Below are 15823 nucleotides of genomic sequence, written 5' to 3' on the forward strand. Positions count from 1 at the left end.
CTATATTAGCAGAAAGAACACTCGCATCGTCTTTCAACAATCAAAAGGGAAACTAGTTGGGTTGTATTTGATGGTTGTTTCCATCCTAATAACCTGCTACTACTATATATTCATACTTCATTTTTAAATCGAAACTATAAAATGAGAAAGAAATGACAGAAATAATAAAAAGTAAATAAAACAAGTAAACAAATTTAAATTTAAACAATTAACAACTTCCCAGAAGTTAACATTTCAACCTACTCTAGAACTGGCTAACATGATCTACTAGCTTTATACCATCGGGGAGAAAATTTCATACTTGTGGTCCAGCAAGATTCGAGAATACTGATTATCTTTGAGCGCCAAGTGCCTCAGACATTGTCCCTAAAGAAGTCTCGACTTTACAACGACGCTAAAAAAAGAGGAACTAAAACTTGTCAAAATCACTCTGGTGAATAACGATTCAAACATTGATTAACCAATAACGATTAACGAATAACGATTTTAAAAATGATCAACGAAAATAGCTAGTTGATCATCCCTTAATTTGTAAAAATTTGAAATTCTTAGTTTAGCAAAGCAGCTCAGAGTACTATTTTCAAATCTCGCGTAATCTCCTAAAACATGAAGAAAAACACTAGAACAAAAATTTAAAACAAAAGAACAAGTTCACAGTCAGCATCTATAAGACACAGGTCCATTCAAATTCTTGGTGGAATATAAAAACATGTCTACCGACAATTTAAAAAATTTCAAACATCGCGGATTTAGGTCCATTATCACATTTTTGCAAATAAAGGTTCCAATTTTTTTACACCAAATATACCTTTATAAATGCTACTAGCGCTAAAAATTGCAATTTTGGCTAACTTCCATGCATTATTGGTAAAGGTAAAGAATACGGCATTGGACTTTGCAGTCCCTACCGGAGGTGCTGATCTCCGTTTCTTGGCCCTTCAGCCAGGAAGTGCAATAGGTGGTTGGGGGCCCAACCATCCTATGCTTTCGCACACCCTTCCTGTTTACCTTCCCCAGATTTCTCCAGGTACCCATTTAGAGCTGGGTCAACTCTGGCTGAGCTTACAGAGCGAAGCCACTGACCCCCGTCCCAAACCAAATAATTGAGAACACTAGGATTCGAACCCTCATCCTGATGGACAAGGGTAAAAAAAAAAAGCGTACCAATCCACTCGGATAGAACGGCTTTTTCGGCTAGGATGGCTTTGTTAAATGCATTATTGAATATACCAATATGCCTTCGCAAATGCACCTACCTTCAGAACATTGTAATTTTGGTAAGTTTTCGTGCATTATTGAGTTTGAACTTAACTTTACACTGGTAAATGTGTCAAATAGTATATTAACAAACTTAGGTACGGTGCAGTAACCATATACCACGACATACCAAAGATCCTTTACATAATACATGCCATTTTTCCTATAGGATGTGGGGGTTGGAGCTCTTTACTACCCTTTCCTTGGGGTGCAACTGGATACCATTCAAATTTCAAGCATTTCATCATTGAAATATGAACATTATACATTTTGATCAGAATTATCCCTGTTTCAGACAATGTTTTCCAGGGTATCTGATCTTACCATGTGCCTTTTAATTCTAAACACCCTTAGGGCCTTACCTTCTTTAATAAGGAGACATAGTTTCCCTTTGCACGGTATAGTTGAAGCACCTTTAGTGGCGACACAACATGTTTGGCATTCACTTGACTTAATTCACCTCTAAAAATCAATGTAAATTAATTTATCAAAAAGAGGAGAAATTAAAAACACAATATGTCAATTGCAAAAAAATATACATAAAAAAAAGAAATATAAAAAAGGAAACGCCATAAAATACCTACGATATGAAATCTCTATTAAAGTATTTTTTCATATATTTTCTCTAACGTAACTGAAGATTGGGAGATATGACGAAGGTTGCATAGTTTTAAGTTTAATTTTTACTTCTCTGGTATTCCTATGGAATCTTCCATAAGGAGTAAGCGCTTTACGATGACACAATAAATTTGAAAAGGCTCCCCCAAACTTGATAACGATGATTTTAGTCCTGGAGAGAAGCATGAGCAAAATGGTGTATTTTTTTCCAATTTCTGTTTCTTTTTTGAGGAGGAGAATCAAACACAACCACCCCCTCCCACACTTTTATATTTTGTATATTTTTATATTTATATTAAATTATTATTATTATTATTATATAATATTATATGATATTTTAATATTATTTATTTATTTATATATATATATATATATATATATATATATATATATATATATATATATATATATATATATATATATATATATATATATATATATATATATATATATATATTTTATATGGACACACTTTTATTATTCAAGGTCTTAACAATCGCTGAAATATGGTTTCTAAGCCAAATTATATTTTAGCAGTTGAGAGCTCAATAGTAACAATTATAAAGTAGTCCCCCCCCCCAATTCAAATCATAGCCAGGGTCATAAATACAATGATCGAGGCTTTTGTGTATTTTAACGCACATTTCTTTCTTTTACCTGGGGAAAAGATTTTTAGATTTGTCTGAAAAAAAAAGCATAGAAAAAGACTTTTTGCCTAGAATTTCCCTTTATAAGAGCAATGATAATTTATTTGAAAATCAAACAAACAATAGAAAAAATTGGAATTATAAAATATACAAAGAAAAGAGACCACGGTTCAAAACCGCAAAAATCAACTCGGTGAAAAACAATGGATGAGACCACAAAATGGCTAAAACTTAAAGATTGCAGTGCGAGACGGCCTCTAATTTTTTTCCCAGTTTTGCACTGCCATTCCTTGCTTACCACTACCAAATAAGAGCGGTAAGTCTTGCTTACCGCTATTGTTCGTTCACTGGCTGCATAATTATTTTATTAGATGTCAGTCTTACAAAAATTTGATTAACAATAGACGAAAGTTTAAATTCTTGCGATGACATTCGATTCTGTTCTTTGTCATATAAACATTTTGTCGATTTTTTGCCTTCATGTATGTTCAAATTTTCCGGTTATATTTGAATTATTAAACTATACATAATTTCTCTATTCTAATACGATAATGAAAAATAAATAAAAAATTCCAAGATCAGATTTCTTTTTAGAAGAAAATTTGAAACATCAAAATAACAGAATGGGCACAGTAGGTTGGGTACGGTTTCACTAGCACTTTATGGTTAAATTCACTCCCGCCGGTAGTGACAATTTTTTCAGCACTCTATCTGATAGTGGACAGCGTCAGAAACTGTACACCAGGGAAATGACCGTAAATTATCTGTATAGGAGAATCCCAAAAATCTAAAAGATTCAACAGCATGTATTGACAGATTTTGACACCTAATTGGTCATCTACAAAATACCTTAACGTAAAAATAGAGGAACTCACAATTATCGATTTTCCAGTAGCAGAGAGTAAAGAAGTGGAAAAAAAAATTCAATAATATTAACAGAGTTAGAGAGCCCTTTGAACGAGAATGTACACCACAAGCTAGGCATGAGACGTTAGAATTCCCTAAAAAATTGAAGATTCCTAATAAAATTCCTTAAAAATTTACCTCCATTGCCCAATACTTTCTTTCTAATTCGCTTTACCTTCCCCCTTGGTGTCTTGACACATTCCACTATGGAGACTACCTAACTATGTTTAAGCCATACTTTGGTATACCCAGTCCATCAAGTCCCACTTTTTACTAGGGACAAAATGCAATTTTCATGTATACTTTATGTTATCATTATCCTATTTTTATTGTTTTGGCTACCCAGCTGACTAATCTTAATTCAAACAGTAGGCTGTGTGAAAAGTGTGGTTCCATTCACTAAAACATTTCAGCTTTCAATTGTTTTAACTTTGAGGAATCCTTCAAAAATTCTTTGGATGTGGCCCTTTTTCAGTACAGATATACCTGTTAGTATATGAGTGCTAATTTTTTTTATTAGTATACGTTTAGTAAATTAGTGCTAATTTATTAGTATAGTATATGAGTTAGTATATAGGCATAATTTTTGCCTATTCTTTAAAAATTATTGTATTTTCTTTTTAAACCATATTTGTTTCATTTGACCTCTAATCACTCCCTATACTGACTATGCTTTACAATTAAGTTGATTGTACAGTTAAATCATTGTAATTGATCAGTCTTCGTTAACGAATCATGATATGTTAAAGCGCTAAGTAATGATTCAGAATGATTTTGAATCTTCAAAGCATCATCATCAATCTCAAATAAAACTTCATGCAGTCAAAGTGGTGATCCTAAATTCATTAAATTGATGTGTAATGAATTAAACAGATAAGTAAAAACTATATGAATTAAGTTTCACTGGGAATTAATTGATTAACTAAAACTAAAATTACTTAAAATTGCCAGTTCGTTAAAAAGAAAAACATCAAGTATCCTAAAGTAAATCTTTTTTGAATTTTTACTTTTATAATCTAAAAATTAGGATTATTAATTAAAAAAGATTAACAAAAAGTTAATAATCTTACCTCAAAGTTTGGATACCACTCACTGTAGCTGATAAGTCTGCCATGATTGAATCGTGGGATGTTAAAGCACAAAACAATGACTCAGATTTCTTTCCAATTTGCAAGGCCAAATGACACTCCACGCAGTCCAAGTGGTGGCTAAGCTAGAAAAAAAAATATAAAAAAATAACTATAAGAGCTTATGTAACATTAGGTTCAAAAAAATAGTTAAAATATGCTAAAGCAAAGAGAGGATGAAGGGACCAGTCCCGCATATTAGAGTTCACATTATTCTCCATCTAGAGCTTTTTCTCTATCCTACTCTATTAAACATCGTATTTGTTCACTTTCTAAAGAGCCCCCAGAGGTTTCAAGTCATTCTTTTTCATTTTCAAGTTCAATCAGGACGTATAGCCTTTCACTTACCACCTTGCAACAAAACTCTTTGCTGGGAACTTTTCAGGGCTCTCTTTCAGCCAAATCTAAGAACTCTATCTGTCTTTCTGATACCAAAAGACTTCCCGTGATGGACAAAAACTATTAGTGATAAAGCGAACGCAGTATTAAGATCTAGTAAGTGTAATACATTAATATATAAATTAATAATATTCAGATTAATTAATAATATAATATAAATAATAACTAAATAATATATTAGTAAAATAAATCAATAAAAATTTTCTTAGAAAGTTTACACCATCCTGCAACCATTTTTTTTTTTTTTTTCATTTTTGTGGGGAACCTTTCAAAGCTCTCTTTCAGAGTTTCTCTTTCAGCCAAATCTAAGAACTCTATCCGTCTTTGCTGATGCCAAACGACTTCCGGTGATGGACAAAAAGTATTAGTGATAAAGCGAACACAGCATCAAAAGTCAAAGTTCTGTCCGTTAGAATCGACAAATGGAGTTTCGCATTTCGACAGATTGTTATTTATCGAAATTGGGCTAAAATATTAGCCGAATTACAAGAGGAACATTTGAGACAAAAATTAAGAATGATTTTACGGTATTGTCGCTTACTAACAGCGTTAGTCTATCTCCATTTTTGGATCTCCTTTAGAGCCTTTCAGTCTCCATCTCCGTTAGCCTATTGCTTTTATCTCCATTATCTCTGTTTATCTCAATTTAATTTTATCTTTTAATTTTATAAATCATCTCCATTAGAGCGGCTTCTAGAATACATCCATTGCCCAATATTTTATTGATATTTCGTTTTTTCTTTCACTTTTGTATCTTGGCACATTTTGCTATAGAGATGATGGTACTATATTTTAGCATTACATTGGTACCCAGTCCCACTCAATACTAGGAGCAAAACAAATGAATGTGCATTTTCAGTTTAATGCACATATGCTGATATTTATTCCTTAAAATGTTAATAATATTTGAGTTATTAAAGTTATCAAAATGAAAACATTTTTTTTTTCAGTAAAGTGCAAATTATGTTCTGGCCTTGAAAAGGCACAGAGGTTATGAGCAATACTCATGGTAATTTCTGCTCGTTTTGAGTTGGACTCTGGTTATTTATTGTAATTTATGTTTGTTTTGGTTTCATTTATTTACCGATGCTGATTTGTGGTAGTTTTACGCTATGTAGTTTTTTGTTTAATTCTATTTTTCCCATTTTAGGTTCAATAGAATTCTTTACTTTCTCTAAAAAACTTAATTTGCGGGAAAAGTTTTTTTTTACTTAATTTCTGTTCGTTTTATGTTGACATAGTTTTTTGTGGTTATTAATTGTAATTTCTATCATCAGCAGTAAAACTATGTTTTACTGCTGATGATGGACACTGTATATGTGTTCGAAATATCCAGTTAAAAATTTTATATCTGTTCACTGTCTATTAAAAGGTTTCATCCCTATTTTAAACTGTTATACTTTCGTTATGGAAAGGCAGTGAGATCTTCGAAGTTATCTGCATTTATTTACAGATGCTGATTTGTGGTAGTTTTACGCTTGGAAGATTATTTGACTTTATTTTTGCTCATTCTTGGCTTAATTCTATTAAATTATCTTTAAAAAACTTAATTTGCGGGAAAAGTTTTTTTTTTACTTAGTTTCCGTTCGTTTTATATTGACACATTTTTTTTTCAGAAAAAAAGAACATAATAGTTAAAATCTTTTCGATTTTTTTGTAATAATTTATAGTTTGGCCTGCTATATGTATGCTGGAGAAAATTCTTAACAATAATTAAAAACATACACCCTTTTATCAAAGGGTGATATCCTGATTTTATCAATCAGGAGGGCTGATTGCCCTCTAATCACTTTTGACTCTTAAAAACGGTAATAGAACTTTGAATTTCCAATCAAATTAGCTGCTTTGAAATATATCAATGACTTTAATAGCTATGACAGAGCAGCAATACCTAAGATATTGCTTATATGCCCTTTGAATACTTGCATGCGTACAGTATTTTCGTTTAATTGAAACTCCCCATAAACGTTACAACTTAATGCCCTTAGTTACAGTGACCGTAGAAATAGTATCAAAAGTATACACAGTGTCTTCTGGCTAGTAAAAAATCTGTCACAACTTACCCTGACATGTCTATTTAATAATGTCAGCCGTTATTGTGATATTGCCTTGTAACCATATTGACAATCTACATGATCATAGTTCATTTTGATTTAGTTCAGCATCCTTCCAAATATTCCTTGAAAGCTTCATTTGAATACCCGTAGCTTGTGTAGTAGCAACAATTGTAGTAGCTGTAGTAGCATTAGTACCAGTATGTATATAGAATTTCTATTTCAACAGCTCCTTCAGTACACGATGAAATTTTTAACTTAATGCCATCAAACGGTCAGCATCGTTGATACGTCCTCTTAACGTCCATCAGTAGTTATTGTAGTAGCAGTAGGAGTAGAGTTATTATCAGTAGTCTTAGTTTTAGTAGCAATAATAATAATAGTAGCAGTACTTGTAGAAGTAGTAGCAGAAGTATTATGATGCAAATAGTCTTTTGATTAGTCAACATCCCCTTTAACAAGCGTTTTAAGTTTTAATGTCACACACGAAACTGTTCCAAAGATATTGCTGATATATCCTTTTGACAACCTGCATACGGATGGCAGGTTGTCATCCGTACAACAGAAATTTTTTGAAATGTTTTCTAAGAATTTAACCTTCATATACTTAAGTATAGTTTTAATAGTAGTTACAGCAGTAGTATAACTACTCAACTTAATACAATTAGCCATTGCTAGGACATTTTCGATTAGCTCTTATGATAATCTGTGTATTAAAATACTTGTTGAAATTTTTATCTTAATGCTTTTATAAATAATTGCGATGGAAGCAGCAGTTGGAGCAATAGTAATAGTAGTAGTAGAATCAGTAAATGTTGCAGTATTAGTAGTATTAGTAGCAGTGTGCACATATTACCTTTTGGTCAATTGATCTCCCCCTTTAAGTTTTCTCTGAGAGTTCCAACTTAATGCACAAATCAATTCTTAAGAAATGCTATTTTCACAGTAGTTTCAGAGGTATTAGAAGAAGATGCGGTGTTGATGTCGTAGTAGTAGTAGTAGCAGTAGTAGCAGCAGTATTAACAGCGTTAGTTGCATGTGCATATTGCCTTTTAGTCAGTTGAACACCGCTTTCATGACTCCCCGGAAGTTTCAGCTTGACACGTTAAGCCGTTCCAAAATTTTTATTGATGCGCGCCTTTGACAAGCTTTTGACGCCCTTTTCACCTTAATACTCTAAGCCTCACAAGTTGTTGCAATTGAAGGAGTAGTTGGAGTAGTAACTAGCACTGGTATTAGTGCTAGTAGTGACATGCATATATTTCCTTTTTTTTTCAATTGATCTTCCCCTTAGGTATTCTCCAAGAGTTTCAACTTAATACCCAAATCAATTCTTGAGATAGGCCCTTTTGACAATCTGCATGCGCATAGTGTGTTTTGATTTAGTTCAAATTTCCCCTCAATATTCTGTCAAATTTTTACCTTCATACGAGAAGCCTTAATACTAGTATCATAGAACTAGCGGTAGTAGTAGGAACAATAGTAGCAGTAACGGTGTTTATTATTAGTACCAGCAGTACTAATGGCAGTAATAGCAGGCACATTTTGCCTTTTGGTCAACTGAACATCCCACTTCCTTTTGATATGATAAGACGTTCGAAAAATATTGCTGATACGCCCGTATCAGCAATCTATATACTCATAGTATGTTGTCATTTAGTTCAACTTCTACAGCCTTAGTAGAACTCGATACAGAAGTAGTAGTTTCAGCGATAGCAGTGGCAGTAGTAATAGTAGGTGATGTAGCAGTAGAAGCAGCAGCAGTTTAGTAGTAGTAGCGTGCAAGTAGTAGCGTTGCCTTTTTGGTCAATTGATTATCTCCTTTATCATTTCCTGAGAATCCCAAATCAATATTACTCGTACATTCCTGAGTTACACCCTTTTGACAACCCATATACTCACACTATGCTTTGATTTAGTTTAACACTCCCCTCAACATTCCCTATAGACTCATCTTAATGCCCTTCTGCCCTTAATGCCATTTTGGGAGAGTAGAACTCAAACATGCATACCTCTTCTCAATAGCATATACTATATGTAAACAATGAACAAATTGCACAATTTACAGCCCTTGCCCTGATGCCTCGAGGGGGGGGGGGTGAAACCAAGGATTGGTTTCTCTCAATCACTTTGACTCTTAATAAGGACACTATAACTTCCAATTCAAAATCAAATAAGACCCATCTGAATTTAATACAACCCATTCCATAAAACCTTATATACCCCCAGGGCATAACTTAAAGCCCTCATCTCAAGGCTCTTGGGGGTTGTGTCAACCCAGGAAGCAACGCTATATGTTCTTGGATTATTTTAGACAAAATCGTCATCGCACAATTTGAATCAGATGCGTTTGATGAAAAGAAGGGTAGTTGGGGGGGGGCTAGTTGACCTTCATCAATTTTGACTCTTAAAAGGGAACTAAAACTTTTAATTTCCACCAAACGAGCCATCTCTAAATTTTATCCATCCATCCCTTCCATAATTACCTTAATTGCCCCAGGGGCATAACTTACAACCCTCGCCCTCAGGCTCTGGTGGTTTGTATGAACCCCAAAAGACTTGTTATATGATCTTCGGACTATTTGAATACAACAACTGTCTCCAAATTCTAATGAATGCATCTCGGGAAAACATGACATGTTTCTGTGTGTGGGGAGGGTGGGTAGCTGCACTCTGATCACTTTGACCCTTAAAAAAAGGACTAGAACTTCTGATCACCAATCCAACGTGTCCCCTCCGAAGCACATACGACCACTCTTTTTATATGAACCTTGTATACCCCCACGGCATAACTTAAAACCCTTGCCGTGAGAGCTGTAGGGGGATGGGGTGTCTTCCTCAAATACATAATTTCCACACCCTTCAGCTGCGATGAAAAAACTTGCTATTTACGAATTTTGATTGGATATCATTGGAGAATTGATGAGCGTGGAGGGGGGGAGGGCTAGTTACCCTCAAATCACTTTGACTGTTAAAAAGGGAACTTTAACTTCTAATTCCAAATCAAATGAGTCTCATCTGAAGTGCATGCGACAACCCATTCCATAAAAACATTATACGCCCCAAGGGCATGACTTACAACCCTATCATCAGGGCACTGTGTCAAACCCAGAGCCACTGTTATATGTTCTTTGGACTATTTTGAGCAAAATTTCTATCTCACAAGTTCAATCAGATTCGTTTGGTGAAGAGAGGGGTACTCGGGGGAGGTTAGCTTCCCTCCATCACTTTTGACTCTTGAAAGGGAATTAGAACTTACAGTTTTCAACCAAATGAGCCTCCTCTAAAGTTTATACAACCTTCCCATAAAAATCTTAAATGCCCCGGGGTATAAGTTACAACCCTAGCCCCCAAGCTCTGGGGGTTTGTTTCAACCCCAAAAGCCTTGTTATACGATATTTGGACTATTTTAAGTAAAATACCTATCTCAAAATTTCTAGTTGATGCATTTCGGGACAATTCGACGTGTGTGTGTCTGAGGGAGGGGGAATAGCTGCCTTCCGATCACTTTTAATCTTAAAAAGGACGCTAGAGCTTCTGATTAGCAATTCAATGAGACCCCTCCGAAGTTCACATGACCAAACGATCCATATAAACCTTATATACCCTCAGTGCATAACTTACAATCCTTGTCCTGTGGACTGTGGGGGGTTGTCATCCTCAGACATAATTTCCGGACTTTTCAACTATGTTGAATAACATGAATATCTCAAAATATTGATCAGAATCGTTTAGAAAAATGATGGGCTTGGAGGGGGGCGCATTTGCCCTCCTATCACTTTCAACTATTAAAAAGGGTACTAGTCCTCTCGATTTCCAATCGAGTGAGTCCTTTTTGAAGTTTCTATGACATCGCTTTCTATAAAAACCTTATATACCCCAGAGTATGGCTTACAACAGTTTCCGTGAGGGCTGTAGGGGGGAGGGTTCATCCTCAAAGACATAATTCCAGACTTTTCAATTGTGTTGAACAAAATGGCTATCTCAAAATTTTGATTGGATGTGTTTGGAGAAATGGTGGGCGTGAGAGGAGGGTTAGTTGCCCTCCTATCCCTCTCGACTATTAAAAAGGGCACTAGTCCTTTGAATTTCCAATCGAATGAGCCCTTTTTGAAGTTCCTACGGCAGCTCTTTCGATACGAAGTGCCCTCGTCTAAGACAAACCAAACAAACCAACAAAAAAAAAGAATAATAATAATAATATATTGTATCAACATCGTTCTTTACTTAGGCAACGCTATTGCTGCCTACGATAAACAGTTAATACGCTTCCCAATTTCTCTTAAGTATTTGGAGCTACAAGTTAAACTTAAGCATAAAGAGCAGGAATTTAGCAACTGTATAATTATATTATATTACTTCACTACATTTATATATTAAATTATTATATATAATTATATTGCTTTATGAATAATATTCGAACTATTATTATCAACTTACTTGTTCCTGCAGTGCTTGATCTCCTTTTAGAAATGTTTTAATTGATCCAACACTGTCAGCTAAAGAATCAGGTAAATTGAAAACTTTGGCAAAAATATCTGGGTTCTTCAACGAAAAATTTGCTTGAAGATAGATCTTCGGGACGGATTCCAACGGTTCGCATAGCTTTTCGGGAGCTGCTTCAAGTCTCCTCTGATTATCTGATTTCTTCCTCGTCTTCTTGTATCTTCTGGAAATTCTTTTCAGGTAATCTCTAAAATCTTCAGTCTCGGGAGTGTCCAAGAGGGGAGATCTTACAATTTCAGATGTTTCTGTGAAAGAATAACCCCAGTTCTTTGTGAATATGTCTTTCTGAAAATAAAAAAAAAACTAATGTTTTTGTCATGTGGTTTGTCATATCAAATATTGTGGGAAACTTATAAAAGTTGGATCATCAGCAATTTAACCCGGCAAGAGTTATCACGAAATGGCGACGATTTAACGCATCACACTCAGAATAGTGTCTGGCGACTTCATTAGAAAAGAAGGATATAATTTTCCGAAGAAAATTGATATACTCATCTTCAATCTTATAGAAAATGAAGCTTCTCTGGAAGTAATAATTAATTCCAGTTTTTTTTTTAATTATTTAAAGTCAAAATCAAGTCGGAATCAGCGTGGGCCTAGTTTAGCTTAGGAAACTCTTGGCAAGGTAAATAGGCTTTTAAATGTTAGCCTGAAATTTTCTAGTAACAAAATTCTGCTTTCTTACTTTCTATTATTTCAATATCACTTTTGACTGTATATTCACAAACATAGTTAAAGAAAATTAGCAAAGTCCAACCATAGGTAGCTTTTTTTTCTTTTTTTTACATTGGGACATAGGCATTATCGCATCTTATAACAAATAATTTTCAAATTGCACGTGTAGCTTAAAAAACTGAAGCAAATCAAACTCCACTTTTGCAGGAGTTACTATTGTGATAAAAAATAGTTTATCTCATTCAGCAGTATCAGTGAAATATCACCATGAAGTTGTTGGCGTAGTCAATATTGGTCAGAAATAAAACATATATTATTTTCTTCAAAGGAAGAAAAGAAGGAAAAGCAGTCATCCATGGAAATAATCAACATAGGCCTGAACTAAACTGTGAAAGAAGATTTTCAGATTTGACATAGGTAAAATATGTTTGAGCTTTCTTGAAATATTAATATGTTGCATGCCCACAATTTAATTAAATCGATATAGAGCTTAATAGACAAAGTTTAATCAAGAAGAAACAGATGTACTAGCTTTATAAAATTATTCTTCATTCTTTCAGAAGCAACAAGGGTGCTATCGTCACCAAAAGAATCAGTAGAGTCCAAAGAAGACAAACCAAGGTTATGAAAACAGGAAGAATCAGGGTGACAGAGACGAGAACGAAATAAGATATTTTCTTTTCTGGCTACGAAAATTGGATTATTTGGATAAAATGGAAACAGCACTGGCCCTAGAATAGACCCTTAATAGACACCATAATCAATTTTTGACAGAAAAGCGGATTAACAGAGATTATTCTAACGGCATGTTAGACCAAGCAAAGAAATGTACTACCTATTGTGCCAAAAAGAGAAATTTGAGAAAGAAGAATGTTGTGGGGGATCAAAAGCTTCAATAAAATCCAAAGAAGACAAACTATAGTTATGAAGAAGAATTAGAAGCATATGGCACAGAATGAAGGTAGTTCAACAGAAAAGCACAAGTATACTCTGCTGATTGATTTGTTGGAAAATCGAAATGAAAATCAAACAGTTCGTGGTAACGAACTGTAGTAAGGAGCGACCCGGCTCAATAGTAACCAAAACTCTAAAAAATGGAATTTTGGTACCAATAGCTACATCAAAAGAATCGCATTTCATCAAGTTTAGTCTTACCCATCAAAAGTTACGAGCCTGAGAAAATTTGCGTTATTTTAGAAAATAGGGGGAAACACCCCCTAAAAGTCATAGAATCTTAACGAAAATCACACCATCAGATTCAGCGTATCAGAGAACCCTACTGTAGAAGTTTCAAGCTCCTATCTATAAAAATGTGGAGTTTTATATTTTTGCCAGAAGGCAGATCACGGATGCGCGTTTATTTGTTTGTTTGTTTTGCCAGGGGTGATCGTATCGACCCAGTTGTCCTAGAATACTGCGAGAGGGCTCATTCTAACGGAAATGAGAAGTTCTAGGGCCCTTTTTAAGTGACCAAAAAAATTGGAGGGCACCTAGGCCCCCTCCCACGCTAATTATTTTCCCAAAGTCAACGGATCAAAATTCTGAAATAGCCATTTTATTCAGCGTAGTCGAAAAACCTTATAACTATGTCTTTGGGGACGACATACTCCCCCACAGTAACCGTGGGAGGGGTTACAAGTTCAAACTTTGACCAGTGCTTACATATAGTAAGTGTTATTGGGAAGTGTACAGGCGTTTTCAGGAGGATTTTTTTTGGTTTTTTGGTTTTGGTTTTGGAGAAGAGGAGGATATGCTGGGGGAACTTTCCATCGAGGAATTTGTCATGGGGGAAGAAAATTTCCATGAAGGGAACGCAGGATTTACTAGCATTACTTAAAAAAAAACAATGAAAAAATAAATATGAAAATTTTTTTCAGCTGGAAGTAAGCAGCAGCATTAAAACTTAAAACGAACAGAAATTATTACCCATATGAGGGGCTCACCTCCTCCTAATACCTCGCTCTTTACGCAAAAGTATTTTTAGTAATTTCAACTATTTATTCTGCGGCTTTTGTGATTCAGGGGCCATTCTTAATGAATTGGGACAAAATTTAAGCTTTAGTGTAAAGAACGAGGTACTGACGAGGGGGCGAACCCCCTCATATCTATCTTTCTTCTATATATATATAAAAATAAGTTGTTTGTTTGTGTGTCTGTCGACTGACGTCAATATAAGGATTGAGCTGTATGTCGTCATAAAGTTGTTTGTCGACTGACGTCATGTTTGTCAACTGATGAAATTACAGACCGGGACACCGGAACGAAAATGACGACCGGGACACAGGGAATATAAATGACGACCAGGACACTCAAAGAGAAATTACAGACTGGGACACCGGGACACAAATCACGACCGGGACATAGGGAATATAAATGACGACCGCGACACAGGGACAAAACTACAACGGGGACGCCGGGGGCACGGGGGGGATATATAAATGATGACCGGGACACAAGGAATGTTCGAAGAGAAATTACAGACCGGGACACAAAAGACAACCGGGACACTTGGACACAGGGAATATAAATGACGACCGGGACACTCAAAGAGAAATTACAGACTGGGACACCGAGACACAAATGACGACCGGGACACAGGGACACAATTACAACGGGGACGCCGGGGGTACAGAGGGATATATAAATGACGACGGGGACACAGGGAATGTTCGATTAGCAATCACCATCAACAAAGCTCAAGGGCAATCATTAGAATAATGAGGTATAGATCTGAATACGGATTGTTTTTCCCATGGACAATTATATGTTGCATGTTCAAGAGTCAGTAAACCTGACAATCTATTTATATGCACAGACAACTACAATGGCGCTTAACGCCTTACACGCGTGGGGGGCTTAGGGGGGCGCGAAGCGCCCCCACCAACTAGGTGTTGCATACCAACAGCTAGTATGTAATAAAAACATGAGAATACAAAAGTTCTTTACGTAAGCTAATTTATAAGTTACGCATATCTTTTACTTATAAAAAGATTCGTAAAAAAATCAAAAGTTCTAGGTGCCTTTTTAATTAACAGAAAATCGGAGGGCAACTAGGCTTCCTCCCCCGCTCTTTTTTTCTCAAAATCATTCGATCAAAATTATGAGAAAGCCATTTAGCAAAAAAAAATAAATATACAAATTTCGTTTTAATTATTCCTCTGCGGAGAGCCAAAATCAAAACATGCATTGATTCAAAAACGTTCAGAAATTAAATAAAAAAACAAGTTTTTATAAATGAAAGTAAGGAGCGACATTAAAACTTAAAACGAACAGAAATTACTCCGTATATTAAAGGGGCTTTTCCTTCTCAACGCCCCGCTCTTTACGCTAAAGTTTTTTACTGTTTTAAAATGTAGAGTTAAGAGAAAGAGTCAAACTTTAGCGTAAAGAGCGGGGCGTTGAAAAGGAAAAGCCCCTTTCATATACGGAGTAATTTCTGTTCGTTTTAAGCTTTAATGTCGCTCCTTACTTTCACTTAAAAAAAAAACTTGTTTTTTTTTATTTAATCATGAACAAAATCGTTAGAAGTTCGAAAGTTATTAAGACCAAAAGCGTTGCCTTTTTCCAAAACTTTGCTGACCACAAAGAAAAGAAAGATTGACCAATAGCTAGCAGGATCATTTCATGGTCTGCT

The 15823-nt window shown here is 35.0% G+C and overlaps 1 protein-coding gene across 3 annotated transcripts in view; it reads right to left on the minus strand.

The window, feature by feature from the left end:
- LOC136028806 (vacuolar protein sorting-associated protein 54-like) overlaps window positions 1-15823 on the minus strand; it is a 109723-nt gene that overhangs the window by 80840 nt on the left and 13060 nt on the right. For all 3 annotated transcript variants that reach the window (XM_065706711.1, XM_065706712.1, XM_065706713.1), the window contains exons 3-5: window positions 11449-11799; window positions 4499-4641; window positions 1620-1719 (exon numbers count right to left, since the gene is read on the minus strand). In XM_065706711.1, the coding sequence (XP_065562783.1) occupies window positions 1620-1719; window positions 4499-4641; window positions 11449-11799 (594 nt within the window). The remainder of the gene's footprint in view (window positions 1-1619; window positions 1720-4498; window positions 4642-11448; window positions 11800-15823) is intronic.

The sequence above is a fragment of the Artemia franciscana genome, chromosome 7 (assembly GCF_032884065.1).
Source record: "Artemia franciscana chromosome 7, ASM3288406v1, whole genome shotgun sequence".
Classification (NCBI taxonomy): Eukaryota; Metazoa; Arthropoda; class Branchiopoda; order Anostraca; family Artemiidae; genus Artemia; species Artemia franciscana.